This window comes from Nicotiana attenuata, unplaced genomic scaffold (genome assembly GCF_001879085.1).
Source record: "Nicotiana attenuata strain UT unplaced genomic scaffold, NIATTr2, whole genome shotgun sequence".
Classification (NCBI taxonomy): Eukaryota; Viridiplantae; Streptophyta; class Magnoliopsida; order Solanales; family Solanaceae; genus Nicotiana; species Nicotiana attenuata.
In genome coordinates this window covers 509,044-526,313 of record NW_017670370.1, presented here as the reverse complement: position 1 = coordinate 526,313, position 17,270 = coordinate 509,044, and the positions used below count along the sequence as shown (strand labels likewise).

Genomic DNA, 17,270 nt, shown 5'->3' with positions numbered 1-17,270 from the left:
CTTCTATCATTAGTTTTCCTTTAGTATATTTAGTATAATATTATTAGTACGTTTATCTACAAATACTATTCTAACATTATTTCTAATTATTATTATTTACTAGTACTACCTTTAATTATACTTAATATATTATCGTACCCTTTTTTTTCACTAGTCATATTGGCCCCTGGGTAACTGGAAACAAGTTACCCAGTTTGTAAACTGAAGAGGAAAACACAATATCATTGATAGGCAGATGGTTTGATGGTGATTCAGTGAAAAAGAAATCTGGAACCAAAGTTTGTAAGTTCTGGAAGCCATTATGGGTAGAATATGGGGCTCTAGTTATGCTGGCCGTTGGCTAATCAAAAATGAGTTAAATACTGTAAACTGAATAAGGAAAAAAAATATATTCACTTGGATAGGCTAATGGGCTGATGGTGATTGAAAGGTGAAAAGGAAAATCTGGAACCCGAAGGGTTGTAAGTTTTGGATGCCTTTGCATATTCCTTTTTATTAAATTTTAATAGGCCGGTGGTTAGTTATCAGAAAAATAGTAAATGATTGGCTGGTGGTTCAGAGGTGCCCCTAAAAAAAAAAAAAAATCTGGAAGCAAAGCTTCTATGCTAATGTAGGCCAGTACGGTAGAATTCAGAACCAGTAGTTCGGGCTGTTAAGTATATGACTTAGATGTTCAAACTTGAGCTTAACTGGAAAGAGTCGTTAATGAATTTGCTGATGGATTATATCTAAATATGAACTCCTAGTGATTGCTATCCATCGGATTGTCTTTTGATATCCTGAGAATTGAGAAGTTTTGATTCAACCGCATATATCTTCTTAAAATAGCATGCTCTTGGGAGATCTTCGGTTTGTGCTCCTTGACTTTGTTCGCTGTATTCTTTATCTATATTTTTTCCCCTTCCAAATATTATAATAAAGTGCTTTATGCTTTATCTTTTATGGGCTATAATTATTTTCCAAATGCCCCTTCTTTTTTTGGATTCTCATTGTTGTTACTAATTGCGAAGATCAGATGTTTTGTTTATTGTATTATTTTAAACGGTGGAGCCTAATTGTGGCTTAAGGCGTAGAAACAACTCTTTGTGAAGATGTAAAGAGAAGGTATACGCCCACTCTTCCTCCCTCCCCTACACTAGTTGAGATGCAATGTGCATATGATAAACCGCCTATTCTATACCTCTTTTTCGCTAACATTCTGTAGCTGGAATGAATTGGCTAATTAATCTGAATTCGTGCTGCATAGGACATATTAATGAAATAAGCGGTTTGAAGTAATTTTTCTATTTTACGCTAAGTTGCTCCGACATGACAGTTTAGGTGCCGCACCCATGTCGACACGAGACTAGTATGAGTGTGGGTATGGAATCTGTGCCGGATCTGGTCAAATAATTTTGGGTACTTTGACCACGATGGATGAAAAAGTTCGAGATAAGATACAATTTGATTCCTGAAATTAGGACCAAAACGAGGGTAAATTTGAAAAAAATATTATATCTTATCTAGAAAGCCAACCTTTTATTTATCTACAACTTGAGAATAAAAAAGAAATCCACACTTTACAAGTTATGCTTAAGTATTCCACAAAATTTATCACAATTTAGAGATATTTTATATTTTTTTGAATTATTTTTAGGCGGATCCTCGCACCCTATCCATACTAGGATACGTATTCCGAATCTTATAATTTACATCTCTAAGGATCCGACCTCTAGATTCCCACCCGTGTCGGACACCTGCATCCGTGTCCGAGCAACTTAGATTTTACGGTGAAGGAATGTTATCCCTTACACCATTCCTTTGTGGTCTTATTCTATACTTGTATACCAAACTTTGGTTTCCTAATTTTTCAGTCTATATAGCTTTTAGTTTTGAGCTAAAAATTCCATGAAGCCATATGGTTCTAGAGTTTTGAAAGAGATAATTATCGTTCTATCGGGTTATCTGCATAGAGAGTGAATAGTATGAGCTAGTTTATGAAGCAACTGGAGTTTATCTGTTATAAACTGAATCATACTCTTTGAAGTCTGATATTTGTGCTTCCCTACTGGCCTTAACTTCAATGATACTTCCTTTTATTTATTGTGGGCTTTTAATTATTTACTATTTTAGCATATCTATTTTTTTTTATAGAAGTACTGAAACTACAAAAAAAATGAGGGTCAACTATGTGTTAATGGACATTTCAACAGTAAGTCCTTATTACTGAAAAATAAAATACTGATTTATTACCTCCACTTTGGTTCTATAAAAAATGAGGCTGGTTGTTGGATGCCATCTTCCATTTTTTAAACGCTAAACTTTAAAATATAACAACTCCACGTACTATATTAACATATTAGCTCACCTAGAGCTTTTGAACTTGGTGGTTTTTGCAAAGAAAAAATTAAACAACTCTCCTACATACATATCGAGACTTAAGCTTTGGTAGTCAGAATTATCTCATAAATCGTACTAATAGAAGCTAAAACATGATTCATAGTATAATTGGCGTCCGTGTCCGCGTGACAAAAAATAAATAAGTAGAAATATGATATTATTTGCGAGGGTCTTTTAACTTTTGACCTTTGCTTGCCGCTGGGAAAAACTTCAAGGTTAAAAGTTACAAGTATTATCCATGGGGAAAGCGAGGGGCTACACTTGTTAAACTTAAAGTTTAAGCGGGGATAAAAATTCAAGGATATCCACTTTGAGGATTATTTGTATACTTCCCCGTGAATAATTGTCCAAGCCTACAAAAACAATAACAACAACAAACTCAGTATAATATCATAAGTGTGGTTTGGGGAGGCTAATGTGTCCGCAGACCTTACCCCTACCTTGAGGGTAGAGAGACTGTTTCTGATAGAACCCGGCTCGAGGAAAGAGAAAGAAAGCAGTAACAACCAGCAATACCAACAACAAATTGTCCAAGCCTAAATAAAGTATATCGAGACGTTTTAAAATATAGCCACTAGCTTCCTTTTTTTTTAAAAAAAAAATTCTAGTTTGTGACATATTCAACCATTTAAGCATTTTCTAAGAATATTTGAAAATTTTGTCCATGACCTATGGTTTGACTTAATCTTAAATTCTTAATTATAAATTACTCAAAATAAAATGTGAATTTGACTTAATTCTAAAAACTCGAGATGGTAAAATTGCAATTGAAAAACAAATCATGGTTCCTAAACTAAACAATTATACTAAAAAAACGAATTAATGGTTGCTGACAAAGTACAAAAACGAACCTAATATAATAATTAATAAAATAAATCACCATATGCTAAAGTAACAAGTCAAAGTTTCTAATTTCTTTTTTTCCCAAAAGCACTTTTACTTTTTCTAAGATTTGGGAAATTTCAATGGCTTCAAATCTCACTTCTCGTCTAGCTTTCCGTCTCCTCCGTTCCGCCGCCACCGGCGCCGCCGCCGCCACCACCACCACTCTCTCCAAATCTCACTCTTTAATTTCACTCCTTCACCGCCAATCACAGCCCTTAAATTTTTCCCGTTTCAACCCGAACCAACCCCTTTTCACCCTTCGATCCTTCTCCACACTCTCCCGGCCTGCTAAATCCCACAGATCAGCCCGGCCCGATATTGGTGCTCGAGCCCGACAACTCCAAACCCGGCGTCTCTGGACTTACGCGATCACATTCAGTTGCATAGCTGGGTTCATAGTAATAGTCCTTAACCAGTTCCAAGACCAGCTTGTATTTTACGTTACACCTACAGACGCACTATCACAACACTCACAAAACCCTACAAAATCAAAATTCCGACTCGGCGGGTTAGTGTTAGAAAATAGTGTAACACCAATCCCTAATTCACCTGAAATGGAATTTGTGATTACTGATTTGATTACTGATATTTTGGTTAAGTATGACGGGTCGTTGCCCGATCTTTTTAGGGAAGGGCATTCTGTTGTAGTTGAAGGGTTTGTAAAGCCGTTTACGGAGGAAATGAAGAAGAAAGAGAGTGGGATTTTGAGTGAGAAGAAGTTAGAGGTGACGAAAAAGGCGAGGAGCGGGGATTGTTATTTTGCAGCTACGGAAGTGTTGGCGAAACACGATGAGAAGTATATGCCACCTGAAGTTGCAAATGCACTTGAGAAGAATAAGCAGTTGCTGCTTAGTCAGCGGATGGAAGGAAATGAGGAACAGGGTGATGGTGATGGTGTAACGCCTCCAGCTACAGCGAGGGCGTAAGGGTAAAAATTCTAATTGAATTTTTTGATGATGGAGTTTTCTTAAAGTTACAATTTTGATTATACTATTGTTTTAGATTTAATTGAAGGATGGCAGGAAAGTTAAGGATATGTAGGTGATTTATTGAGGTTATGATGAATTTTGTTGTCATAGTATTTGATTTCATATTGTACTAACCCTGTGAAATGGGGTTTGAGTTTAGAATTTTTAGGATAGTGAATAATTGAATGAAATTATTTTTATAACAATGGATGTTTGTAATTCTTATTCTTCACTCTCAATGTGGAGGACATTGATGAAAGAAATAGAGAGGTCGGCTGGTTACGGATTATGGTAAAGCTTGTAATTGGTTTTTTTGGGAAAATGACGGAGTTCTGTTAAAGTTCCAATCTTAATTGTACTACTAACTGTTTTACATTAGATTGAAGGAAGTCAGTAAAATGAAGGGATGTGTAGTTGGTTAATTAAGTTTATATGGTGAAATTTATTGTTGTAGTGAATGAGGCCTTTTGATTTCATGCCTTGTACTAACCCTGAGAAATGTGGTTTCAGTTTAGAATTTTTGGAATATTAGTGAATAAGTGACAGGAATTATTTTTCATGACATTGGAAATTTGTAATTCTTTTGTCTAAACTCAGTGTAGAGGGCATTGATGAAAAGAAATAGAGAATAAATCACTTCTGAGTTTCTTGTCCATGTTTCTTTTAATACAGTGCAGCTTTATTTACTCGAACAGCATTATTGGTGTCTCCAGATTTCATTTTGTTATGTGTATTGATAGCCAGAGTGTTAAGTTTTTGTTATTTTCTTACGTGACTCTGCACATAGTGTACTTGCTTTTGATGGCAACAACAACACCAGGAATCTATCTTTCACAAATATAGCACTAGAAGCATTGTAGTGATTCATGTCTGTATATGATCATGTTACAAGGAACAACGATGAGTGTATGCAATTTCACCAAAATTTCAATCCCGAAAATGCAATTCTCCAATTCCTTAAAAAACCCAGGAACATCTACTTATTTAACTGGAATTTACGAAAAACCCCACTCCTCTGCTCTGCATCAATGGCATTGACTCAGAGTCAGGTTCAGAACAACTCGGATGAGTTACCCGGGTCGACTCAGTTATTGAACCGGGCCCAAACACGGGGAGTGGGAACGAGGAGAGAGTTCTGATTAGTGAGGTATTAGTGCGAAACAAGGATGGTGAAGAACTTGAACTGAAGGATTTGGAGAGTGAAGCATTAAATGCGCTTAAAGCGTGTCGGCCCAATTCGGCGCTTACCGTGAGAGAGGTACAAGAAGATGTGCATAGGATCATTGATAGTGGGTACTTTTGCTCTTGTATGCCTGTTGCTGTTGATACTAGAGACGGTATTCACTTGGTTTTCCAGGTACATTTTCCTTCACATATTAATCCCTCCGTCCCAGTTTATGTTGGCACATTTTACTTTCCAAATTGTTCAGGAAAAATGACAGATTTCTATATTTAGAAACAATTTAACTTTAAACTTCATATTTAACCTCTGATGAGATCAACAGAAAACGTCTATGCTTGTTTTAGACCACAAGTTTTATATCTAATTAGCTTAAAGAAGAACTAATTGATACCTTATTTAGCTTAAAGGTTGGTTCTTTTAGAAGAAAAATGATGAATAAATGGAGATATAAGATATTGCATTGCAATGAAGTGGGAGGAGAACCATGAGGTCTCAGGTTCAAATCCCACCAGCCTAAGTCTGGGTGGGTAGAGTTAACCGGTGCAGCTGTTCCTGTGCTGGTGGCGGGATAATCAAAATGTGTGCAAGCTAGTCACAAAAAGAGGAAAAAATATATTGCATTGACAGGTTGAAATATTAATTTTTTCAAATAGTGATATTTCACCTTATATTTTGGAATAACAATAGTAGTAATTATTAGACTAGGATAAACCAATAAAAATTCTATTGAATAAAAAGAGTTTCCTTCTCGATAAGCAAATGAAGATTGTATTATATTATTAAAAGTTTCTAAATGTTCGAATGCATTCAGAAGAATGTACTATTTCCTCATTTTTTGCCGTGTATAATTGCTTATATCTATTATGTTTTTGCATAAGGTAGAACCAAACCGGGAGTTCCATGGTTTGGTATGTGAAGGAGCCAATGTGCTTCCAGCAAGGTTTATAGAGGATTCTTTTCAAGATGGATGTGGTACGCCTTCCTTATACTCTCGCTATACACCCTGTATTGCCATTTCTTTTTATATGCATGAGCTTCTGTTTTGTATTTGTCTTTCAAGCATATTAAATAATCAGCCTATGTCTTGCGCTCTGTCTAGTACGCAACCCATGCTGTGCTTATTTTGGTGTCAAGCAATGCAGGAAAAATTGTTAATATCAAGCGTATAGATGAAATAATAAGCTCTATAAATGGTTGGTACATGGAGCGGGGTCTTTTTGGAGCGGTTAGCACTTCACTATGATAACTAGCCTGTTGTTATTATTTTTCCCCTTTGGATGCCTTTATTTGTGATGTGGGAAATTGAGTTATCTAATATTGTCCTGTAGGTATCGAGTGTAGAGATGCTCTCTTGAGGTATGATCAGTGATTAAAAAAGCGAGCGCGAGGAAGCGAAGCGGAGCGCACAGTTCATCGCTTCTGCCATTGAAAGCGACTCTGGTAGAAAAAGCTATCGCTTCTCTGTAAAAAAAGAGAGGCGGTGAAGCGAGAAGAAGCGAGGCTTCTCTGTTTAAAAATTACCCAAAGCCCTATTTTTGTTAAAAACTTGTTTCTAAACAGTCTGGACTTCTTCGAGACTTCAACAGCAGCGAGAAACTAGATTTCTTCCTCTCTTCTTCATTAACTTCAAACAACAGCAGCAATTTCTCTTCTTCAAACTAGGGTTGTTCTTCTTCTTCTTCAACAGTACGACAACAACTTTCAACAGGTTTCTGGACTTTTGATTTTCATTCTTCTTCTTCTTCTTCTTCTTTTTCTTTCTAAACGTCCAAAAAGCGCTGAAATGCTGGTGAACTTTTTCCAGAAAAATTCTGCCCAGTTTTTCCAGTTTCTGCCCTCAATTTCTGCCCAATTATTATATCTTTTATTCTTAGTTCTTATAGAAGAATAGGATGCTCATTTTGTAGAAGAATAGGATGCTCATTTTGTGCTTTAATTGATGCTACTCTTTAGTTTTTTAATTGAAGTATTGAACATTTGCTTACAATAATGTGTTGTCTATGCAGTATTTATTTTAACTTTTTTTTAATTCCGCTTCACTTAAAAAAAGCGAGCGCTTCGCTTCTCGCTTTACGTGAAATGGGGGTTGTCGCTTTTCTTCGCTTCACGCTCTTCACAACACTGGGTATGATTAGGCTAGGAGTTTCTGAAGCCATCCGTTTCCTTGATAGGACGTAAGAACCTAACTTTCTTATACCTATGCCTTTTATTGAATACAATTGCTCTAAGCGATGTCTTGCACTTGCTTGCATGTCTCAGTGGGGAGCCAACTGTAGGGAAAACAAGGCCTGAAACTATACTTCGGCAACTTACTACAAAGAAAGGGCAGGTATACTTAGACTGGCCTATCCTATTCTAACAGCATTTTATTTTTTATTCCTTTATAAACTTGGTGTTAAAAACCGTCTTTTAACGTACATCTTTGATATCTAGAAACTTTTACAATTTGAAATTAGTTCTTGGCAGCTTTGTGTTTCTATGAGTAGGTTAAAGCATGTTAGAGTAGTGAATTGAAGTAGGCTAAAGTATGTTAGATTAGCGAATTTCCTATTAACCCCTTTTTTGGTTTTTGTTTATGCCCTCTAATTCTGCAGAACCTTGGGGCTTTAGTAGGAGGCTCATGTTGTAGGCTAATATGCTGGTCATCTTTTCCTAGGCAGTTGTCAACTTCAGTTTTCATGAATCAATAGGAAGTTATAGGTTACCAACTTGTTCACCTATTAGAAAACAAAAAAAATCACAGGAAAAAAAAGAAAATGAAAAGGTTGCAGTCTTGATCAATAGGTTTGTTTTAACTTCTTCGATTGGGTTCATCTACAACAACAACAACAAAAAATCCAGTGTAATTGCACAAGTGGAGTTTGGAGATGATAGTGTGTACGTTGACCTTAACCCTGCCTTGTGAAGGTAGAGAGGCTGTTTCCAATGAACCCTCGGCTCGAAAAAAGCATGGAAAGGAAAAGAAGCAGTACAACAACAAGATAGTGAGATAGCTGAAGCAAAAGAAACAATAGTACTATAAATCCAAGAATAAGAGAATGCAAAAAAATACTACTACTACTACTACTATTATGGAAAGGAAAGACGTACGACTATCCACTAACCTACAACCCTAATTCTCGGCTTCTACCCCTTCCTATCAAGGGTCATGTCCTCGGTAAGCTGAAGATATTCCATGTCCTGCTGAATCATTTCTTCCCAGTACTTCTTCGGCCTTCCCCTACCTCTCCTTATCTGAAAGCCCTAAAAAGTTATAGCTAGCTTTTGCATAAGTTTAGTGATTATCCTCTGAAGATATTTCTTTTGGTTACAATTTTTCCAATTTTCTTATGGTGGTTGGTTCTCAATAGACAACATTTGTTGTCCTAAATGATCGTTCTCCAAATATTTTGTATCACACGTCATTCTAATAAGGGAAAAGTTCTGTACAAAATAATTGATTTCTTTCTGCTAATGGTAATCCCATTTCTAGAGTTTAAGTGTTTCAAAGAATAAGTGAGCTTAACTTCTGCTTGACACATTTATAAATTCTCTGGTTTTTGTTTTCTGGAATTCTACCTTGTGTTAATAGCATCTCAGCATCACTTTGCGTCTCACTTCCATGTCTTACACATGTGGCTAGATCTTTAAAGAGATATATGGAAATAAAATGCGTCGAATTGGATTTTTTTGCACCTTCTGATTGAATGAAATTGCTATTATCCTGAATTTTGCTGCAAAGTTAGTTGACCTGCACTTTAGTTACTTGGGAAGCATGACAGAGAACGTTAGCATTTTGGCACAATACCCTCCTTCTATCTTCTTTTTCCAACTTCTGCTCTTTATGTCTGTTGCAAATGCGAAAGCTCTAGCTTTTACTAGTTTATCCATTCAAATATTTCTTACTAGAAGTCACAAAATTGAGAATGTCTTTTACCAGTGTATAACAAGAGAGGTTCCCTTAATCATGCTCAATGAGAGGTCCACATAGTTATGAATGTCAAATGACCAAAAGACTCTATCTTACACTTAGCTAGTTCTACAATTTCTTAATTGTGAATTGGCATAAGTGAAAGTGCTGATTTTGCAAACTGCATGGGAACTTCTCAAATTGTATACCATATTTGTTTCCGGGAAATCCACTATCTTTGTGCTAATTCGAATGTGAAATTTTGTCTATTCTTGTCTAGGTATACAGCATGCTTCAAGGGAAAAGAGATGTGGATACTGTCTTAGCTATGGGCATTATGGAAGATGTTGGCATTATCCCTCAACCTGCTGGAGGTGATTTAGTGTGGATGGTTTTAACTGTCAAATCATATCGCACCTCTCTTTTTGCATAACTGCATTTTTATCTTAGTTAAGAGGGGCATAGCTAGGTTGTTTTCTTTTTCTATTTGGGTTGGAGGAGTAGCATTACATAACAGAAATTAAGGATGAAATGACACATAGTATCAAAAGCAAAATGTATTATAAAGGTATATAGTAACACATAAGAAAGAAATGTCCTTGTTAGGAAAATATAGTAACAAACACCATGTCAATTTAGGAGATGTGTTGTGATGAACCTATACTTATACCAAGAATTAATTTATAGGTTGCAGTCTGAAAAGCTCCTAGTAGTTACTTGAACATGGAATGGAAGAAAGCCAACCCTTAATTAGTGAGAACCTTTTGGACTGCAACCTATAAATTAAAGTCTAATTTAACTAGAAATAATAGAAGGCCAAATATAACATGTATTAGATCCAAGAATGAATAAAAATAAAATGAACAGATCTGTGAAATTAGTGTTAATACTTAGATCTAAGGATTAGAGGTTACAGCACGATATATCTGTTTGGTAAATTTACAGCCTTATTATTAACTAAAATATTCTTTTGCTTGTGGGTCCTCTTGGTTGCATCAGGGGGCGGACAATGATTATATAAAATGCTGTGCATATAAAAGAGACCATATGCACTACAGAAAGTTTGGTGGCGTCAAGGCCCCTCCTTACCCCTCTGGGCGTCTGCTCACACTCTTGATACAAAAGAAACCTCCCGCCAGATGCTGTTATCTAGTGCTCTTTCTGTAAATTAACTTTTTGAATGCAATATTGCAGATACTAGTAAGGTAGACTTAATTATGAATGTTGTTGAGCGTAAAAGTGGGGGTGGCATTTCTGCTGGTGGTGGAATTTCTAGTGGGTATGTGACATTTGAGAAGTTATTATTCTTGGAAAACTACTTTCTGTTATAATGTCTCTTTTGGTTTCCCACTGCCTGTTTAATTGTTTGTATTTCAATTTCAGGATCACAAATGGACCCCTCGCTGGATTGATTGGCAGGCACTTTCAGTAGTGGGAAATTCTTTTTGGTGTAGTGTCTTCAGCTTTAGGAGATCGTTTTTTGGGGTTCTGAACAATCATGGTCAAGTTGGCTTTCTTCCATGTTCCTTGAAGATTGTCCACTTTGTTGTTTACATTTCTAGGTTGTGTGAATTGAAAATTTTTTGTCGTAACATAAGGATGTGGTTAATCAAATTGCTGTACCGGTGAAACCTATACTCATGCCAAGCATGTGAAATTCTTAATTAAATTTGGTTAACATTAGGAACAACTTTTCAAAAAACCGTTAAGGGTCTAAATTGACTTTGTTTTCTAAAAAAAAAAAGCTTATTCATTGGTCAACTTTGAAGCACTAAGCTCAACCCCGTGGGGAGCACTTCTGCGAAATCTACTCTATTTCTGCTATTTTTTGGTGCTTCATTTCTTACAAGCTGCAAATATACTCTAAATAGCTTTTCCATAAATGGAAACAAAGAAGCCAATGTGACTACCTTTTCTTAGGAAAAAGATCTGTGGTTTAGGGTCACATATTTACCAGTTTTTAGCTCAAACAACAACAATAACAACAACAACAACCTAGTAGGATCCCACTAGTGGAGTCTGGGGAGGGTAGAGTGTACGCAGACCTTACCCCTACCCCGGAGGGATAGAGAGGCTGTTTCTGGGAGACCCTCGGCTCAGGGATTAGCTCAAACACTTCCAGGAAATAAATTCTTACATGAACTTCTGTTAATAGATAGGATAGCTCGTTCTAACAAAGCCTTATCAATATACACTACTAGAGTTCCTGCATAAAGCGACCAAATTTTAGCGACCAAAGTTGGTCTGCCAAGAAAAGCGACCAAAGTTGGTCGCTAAATTGGTGAAAATAATAAAATAATGATTTTAAATAAATTAGCGACCAACGTTGGTCGCAACTTGGTCGAAAATTTTGTCAAACTGTTGACCGGACTGGTCAGACTTGCTTGGTCTAAGAATTACTCAGATTAGCGACCAACGTTGGTCGCTTCATGGGACCCACTTATTAAATTTTAATAATTGTAATATTATTTTTAAAAAATAACAAAATATAAATAAATAAAATTTAAAATTAGCGACCAAAGTTGGTCGCTATATAAAGAGAAAACAGGTTGAGACCAACTTTAGTCACTAATTTGGGACCCAGTTATAAAATTTTAATAATTATAATTTTGTTTAAACAAAATTATAAAATATAAATAAATATAATTCAACTTTAGCGACCAATGTTGGTCGCTCAGTAGAGTATAGACCAACTTTGGTCGCTAATCTGGGACCCGGTTAATATTTTAAATATAATAAAAAAGATAAATAAATCTGATTTAATTTTAGCGTCCAACTTGGGTCGCTAATTTAAAATTATGTATATTTAGCGACCAAAGTTAGTCGCTATTTAGGTCAACAAGGGTCACATTGGTCAAAATTAAAAATCACTTTTGTATTTACTAAATAAATAATATAAATATTAGCCGTTAACACTTTTGTAATACAAGGGATGAAAGTACTACGAAGCGTGCGTGTGTGTCTATATATAATATATATATATATATTATATATATATATATATTAATATATATTATCTTACGCCTTACTAATGCACTAAGTATAAGTGTATTAGGTAATGTTATATCGAATATAGCTTATATATTTGTAATATATATACTTACGTTGTACTATGCACTAAGTATAAATGTATTAGGTAATATTATATCGAATGTAGCTTTATATATATATATATATATATAATATATACTTATGCTATACTATGCACTAAGTATAAGTGTATTAGGTAATATTTATCAGAATGGTAGCTTATATATATATAACATATATACTTAGCTATACTATGCACTAAGTATAAGTGTATTAGGTATATTATATATCGAATGTAGCTTTTATATATATATATACATAATAAATATAACATATATATACTTACGCTATACTTATATATATATGTAATATATATACTTACGTTGTACTATGCACTAAGTATAAGCGTATTAGGTAATACTTATCGAATATGGCTTATATATATGTAATATATATACTTACGCTGTACTATGCACTAAGTATAAAGCGTATTAGGTAATATTATATCGAATATGGCTTATATATATGTAATATATATACTTACGCTGTACTATGCACTAAGTATAAGCGTATTAGGTAATATTATATCGAATATGGCTTATATATATGTAATATATATAGTTACGGCTGTAACTATGCACTAAGTATAAGCGTATTGGATAATATTATATCGAAATGGCTTATATATATGTAATATATATAGTTACGCTGTACTATGCACTAAGTATAAGCGTATTAGGTAATATTATATCGAATATGGCTTATATATATGTAATATATATAGTTACGCTGTAGTATGCACTAAGTATAAGCGTATTAGGTAATATTATATCGAATATGGCTTATATATATGTGATATATATACTTACGCTGTACTATGCACTAAGTATAAGCGTATTAGGTAATATCATATTGAATATGGCTTATATATATGTAATATATATACTTACGCTGTACTATGCACTAAGTATAAGCGTATTAGGTAATATTATATCGAATATGGCTTATATATATGTAATATATATATTTACGCTGTACTATGCACTAAGTATAAGCGTATTAGGTAATATTATATCGAATATGGCTTATATATATGTGTGAGCACGTGATTTTTGCGCTATAAAGAATTACTCCCATAAAATTTAAAACAAAATAACTTCTTTTCATTATTTGCAATTTTATGGATTTTTGTGGAATTTTTTTTTGTTAATTGTTTGCATTTGTTTGTGCACGTTTATTGTTGCTTAATTCATAAAAAATACAAAGTACCTGGCATTTGCATGTAGGGTTAATTTCACATTTTAGGATTAATTAGTGATTAATATTACGAACAAATAAAGAAAATGACAAAAATAGTTCATTTTTACATTTTTAAAACTATTAATTTTTGAATTTGTCAATGAGTTTCCTTTAAATCAGGACTTAATCAATTTTGAGGAAATACATTAGTTTAATTTTGGGAATAAAATCAGGTCTTTTATTTTAATTTTGCATTTTACGAAATCTGAGAAAATAATTATATAAAAAGAAAAGAAGAAAACAAATAAAAGAAAATGAAATAAGAAGCAAGGGTTGGCAAATGTTTGGGCCAATTTCGTGCAACCCACAGGCCAAAATTCCAAAAGCCCAAGTCAAAAACCTTCAAAATCCTGCCCCAATCAGCCCAATCCACAAAACTAACCCGGCCTGCCCTTTTAAATGATAAACGACGTTGTTTTGGCCCAGGTAAATCCAGGCCATTCATTGTCTATAATCCAACGGTCTAGATCCGTTCAAGGAAATTACATAAAAATGAATAAACTCTTTACAACCCTAGAGACCAACGTTCTCCCTCCTCGTACCCATGTCCCGCCGCGTCCAATGACGCCCAAATTAACACTGTAGAATCGCCTTCCTCCCTCTTCCCAAGCCCCCAAGCCTTTGCGCTCGAAATCCCACAATCAAACGCCTCAAATAAGTCAAACCCCTAGCGCCGCCACCACCATGCACGGCGACGCCGTGTCCAAATCCCACCAAATTAACACCCTAGGGTCACCTCCCCTCCTCATCTTGATTCCGTCGTCCTTATCCTCGAATGCCATTCAAATCCCTCGAATTTTGAATCTGAAAAAGTCTAATTCGAGACTCGAGCGTGCAAGGTTTCTGTTCCGCTTTTCCTTGGAGTTTTGGTGTGGTTCCGTCTCCTAATAACGTTAATTCGTTCGTTCTTGCTAAAGAACAAAGGATTAATGTTATTTGGGGACGGCATCAGAAGGTCGAGTTTGGATTCGAGCTTTTAGGATGGCCAGGTTTTCTTTCAATTTTCAAATCTAGGTATTTCCTTAATTTTTCCTTTTCTGTTTTTTCTTCTTGAGTGACTGTTATGCTCATCAGATTTTGTTATTATTTTGTTCATGATTAATTTGCATTATGTTCTTAGGGTTTATTGCTGATTTTAGTCCATAAGTCGATCCTGTTCTTAGTGTTCGTTTAGTTCATATTAGGTTAGCTTTAATTCATGATACAATAAGTTTGATTATGCCTTTGATTATGCTTGATTCCATGAGTTTTTGTTTCTAATTTTTGTTCTAATTTTTGGTTAATCTTGTTTTGTGATGTTAGTTTAATTTTGTTTCGAATCTATTTTGATATATGGTTTTGTTTCATTGATTCAAATTTTATTTCCGTAGTTGAGTTAATCATATGGTTGATGTCAGTTGGTTATAGCTGATAGTCTTTAACTAGGATAAAAAGGGGTTGGGTTATTTAGTTAGGCTAGTTCAGTAATTTTGGGATTGAATGAGGGTAGTTTAGGGTATTCCCCATGTAGAGAACATGTTGTAGATAAAGGTAGAACTCCCTAGACCCTTCTAGAATAGGGCCTTAGTTTAAACTTCAGCAATTTTAGTGTAGTAACTTGAGTAACAAGTCAGTAAATTAAGGTCTATTGATAAAATTCTGAAATAAAGAGGGGGAAAAGGTGTGAGTGAGATCTAGAAGCTTCCCCCCTGAAGTTTGCCTATAAAAGGCATGGCCTAATTGCCTTCATTTGCAAGTTTTCAGCTCTGAAAAATTCCCCCAAAATCCATTCTCTGCAGATCTGAGTTTCCAAGTTTGAATTTCAAATCCAAGTTCTAGATCTAGTTTCTTCAAAAAAAAAACCAAAAAAAAAAATAAAAAATCTTGAAAAAAATCAAAAAACACTGTTCCATTGAAAAGCTTTAGGTTAATTTTGATTTCTAGTTAATCAATCCACATCTTCTAGTTCACAATCTGATGGCTGAGGTTTCAGAGGTTTACAAGACTGATTTTCGAGTTGATTTTTGAGTCCAATTAAAGCTAGTTTTGAGTTGAATTTTCGTCTGCTGGAAGTTTCAGAGGTGTTCTGTGTTCATTTTCAAGTTTATTTGGGTTATTTTTGGTGCTGTTCTGGTGATATATTAGTCTGCTTGCTTTTAAATATTTCTGGAATCACTGATTTTACCTCTAGACTGGCTGATTCTTGTTTTTCTGGGCTATTGTTACTCGTCTATCGATTGTTGTTGCTCATTATTGTCTTAGCTGACCTCTTCTCCTCCATTTCTATTCTATTTCCAGGTATTTTCTCATGCTCAAAGTGATGCTGAAGATTACCTTCACCTGTAGACAATAAATTTGAAGTATAAATGATAAAGAAAGCATGCTTACACCTGAACTCTTACCGTTATTGGCTTAGTTTAGAAAATTTCGTGCGATTGATTCATTTGAACCAGAATTTCAGTTGTGATTAATGAACTATAGACTGTATAACTGGACTGTTTGGGACTGTTTTTAACTTGTGGGCCTGTTGAACTAACTCAGTGTACTCCTATGAGCATGTGAATTCTGCAGTTAGTAGTTTTAATTTGGTTTAGTTTGTGTTTACTAGTGTATTGTAGTTTGAATTCATGTAATGACTGTTTATTAAACTTGAAGCCAGAGTTGAAATCAGAATGTGGGCCATGTCAGTGTTTAACTTTAGTGTTGGCCCTAATGAGTTGAATTTGAAATTAGGCGTTTTTTCATAGTACTGTATCCCTGGGTTAAAGACCTCAACATAAGTGTAAAATTGCTCTGTTAATTTGTGGAATTCCATAGGTATTTGTAGTAGTTAGATAGCCTAAAACGGTTTGAATATGAAACTGGATTCCAGTCCACTAATAAAATTCGTTAATCTGAGTAGGTTGTATATTGTTCCTGTCATCACAAAAATCAGACCATTTTGAAATAATTTTAACCGCAGTAAGTTTAGATTGAAATTCCGTTTGGTACAAAGGCTTGCCGGTAAACTCAAGGCTCAACAGCCTTGTTTTGTTGATTTTGGGCCTCAGTGACTTAACGAGTGGCCCAGGCTCATATCAAGATTTCAGTGTTCGTTTGGGCCTGGGCCAAGGTCTGTGATTGGCCAATTTTTGGTGTAGACCTGGGTGCAATTTTCCTTTGTTGGGGCTATCTCGGAGCCCAATGGTTGGCTTTGGCGCAGATTTCACTTGGTTTGCTCTGATCCAATAACAAATTAATTAGGACATTTTCTTTTTATATTAGAGACAAATCAAATAGAAAATCGTAGTTGCTTTAGGTTACCACCCTTTTTAAATAATAAAATGAGATGAGCCTCACTAAACAAAACACATGAATTGTGGGACCCTCGTTTAAATGCTTATATTAAAATACTTAGAATTCGGGGCGTGCCAATTTTAGCAAATTTATACGTCCCTCCGCAATGATATAACCCGTTAGTCCGCTTTTAGCCCGACATTTAATAATATTACTTTTCTTAATTCTGGGTGCACATTCATGTGACCCAAATCCAAATCCAACGAAGTTGAAACGTGGTCAAAAAACACGGGTGCATTTATGTGACGTGGTTCGAGACGTGTTTTCACGACGTTGCAAATTCTCTTTTAAAAATAATAATAATAAAAACGGTTCAAAGTTC

The 17,270-nt window shown here is 35.0% G+C and overlaps 2 protein-coding genes across 2 annotated transcripts; both read left to right on the top strand.

Moving 5' to 3' along the window:
- The first annotated feature begins 3,285 nt into the window (after positions 1-3,285).
- Positions 3,286-4,521, top strand: LOC109238498 (cytochrome c-type biogenesis protein CcmE-like). The gene has a single exon (XM_019404972.1). The coding sequence runs from the start codon at positions 3,345-3,347 to the stop codon at positions 4,188-4,190; it is 846 nt and encodes a 281-aa protein (XP_019260517.1). The 5' UTR covers positions 3,286-3,344; the 3' UTR covers positions 4,191-4,521.
- Positions 4,522-4,652: 131 nt separating this feature from the next.
- Positions 4,653-10,987, top strand: LOC109238499 (outer envelope protein 80, chloroplastic-like). Its single transcript, XM_019404973.1, has 6 exons — positions 4,653-6,640; positions 6,744-7,589; positions 7,675-7,744; positions 9,585-9,678; positions 10,499-10,583; positions 10,688-10,987. The coding sequence occupies exons 2-6, from the start codon at positions 7,405-7,407 to the stop codon at positions 10,734-10,736; spliced, it is 483 nt and encodes a 160-aa protein (XP_019260518.1). The 5' UTR covers positions 4,653-6,640; positions 6,744-7,404; the 3' UTR covers positions 10,737-10,987.
- Positions 10,988-17,270: the final 6,283 nt, after the last annotated feature.

What these genes read in the sequence shown, in the direction of transcription:
- LOC109238498 (XM_019404972.1), top strand. Translation starts at nt 3,345, where the DNA reads ATGGCTTCAAATCTCACTTCTCGTCTAGCTTTCCGTCTCCTCCGTTCC.
- LOC109238499 (XM_019404973.1), top strand. Translation starts at nt 7,405, where the DNA reads ATGTGTTGTCTATGCAGTATTTATTTTAACTTTTTTTTAATTCCGCTT. An exon ending in ATCCGTTTCCTTGATAGGAC is followed by an intron (nt 7,590 to 7,674) that starts GTAAGAACCTAA and finishes TGCATGTCTCAG; the next exon opens with TGGGGAGCCAACTGTAGGGA. An exon ending in TATCCCTCAACCTGCTGGAG is followed by an intron (nt 9,679 to 10,498) that starts GTGATTTAGTGT and finishes GCAATATTGCAG; the next exon opens with ATACTAGTAAGGTAGACTTA.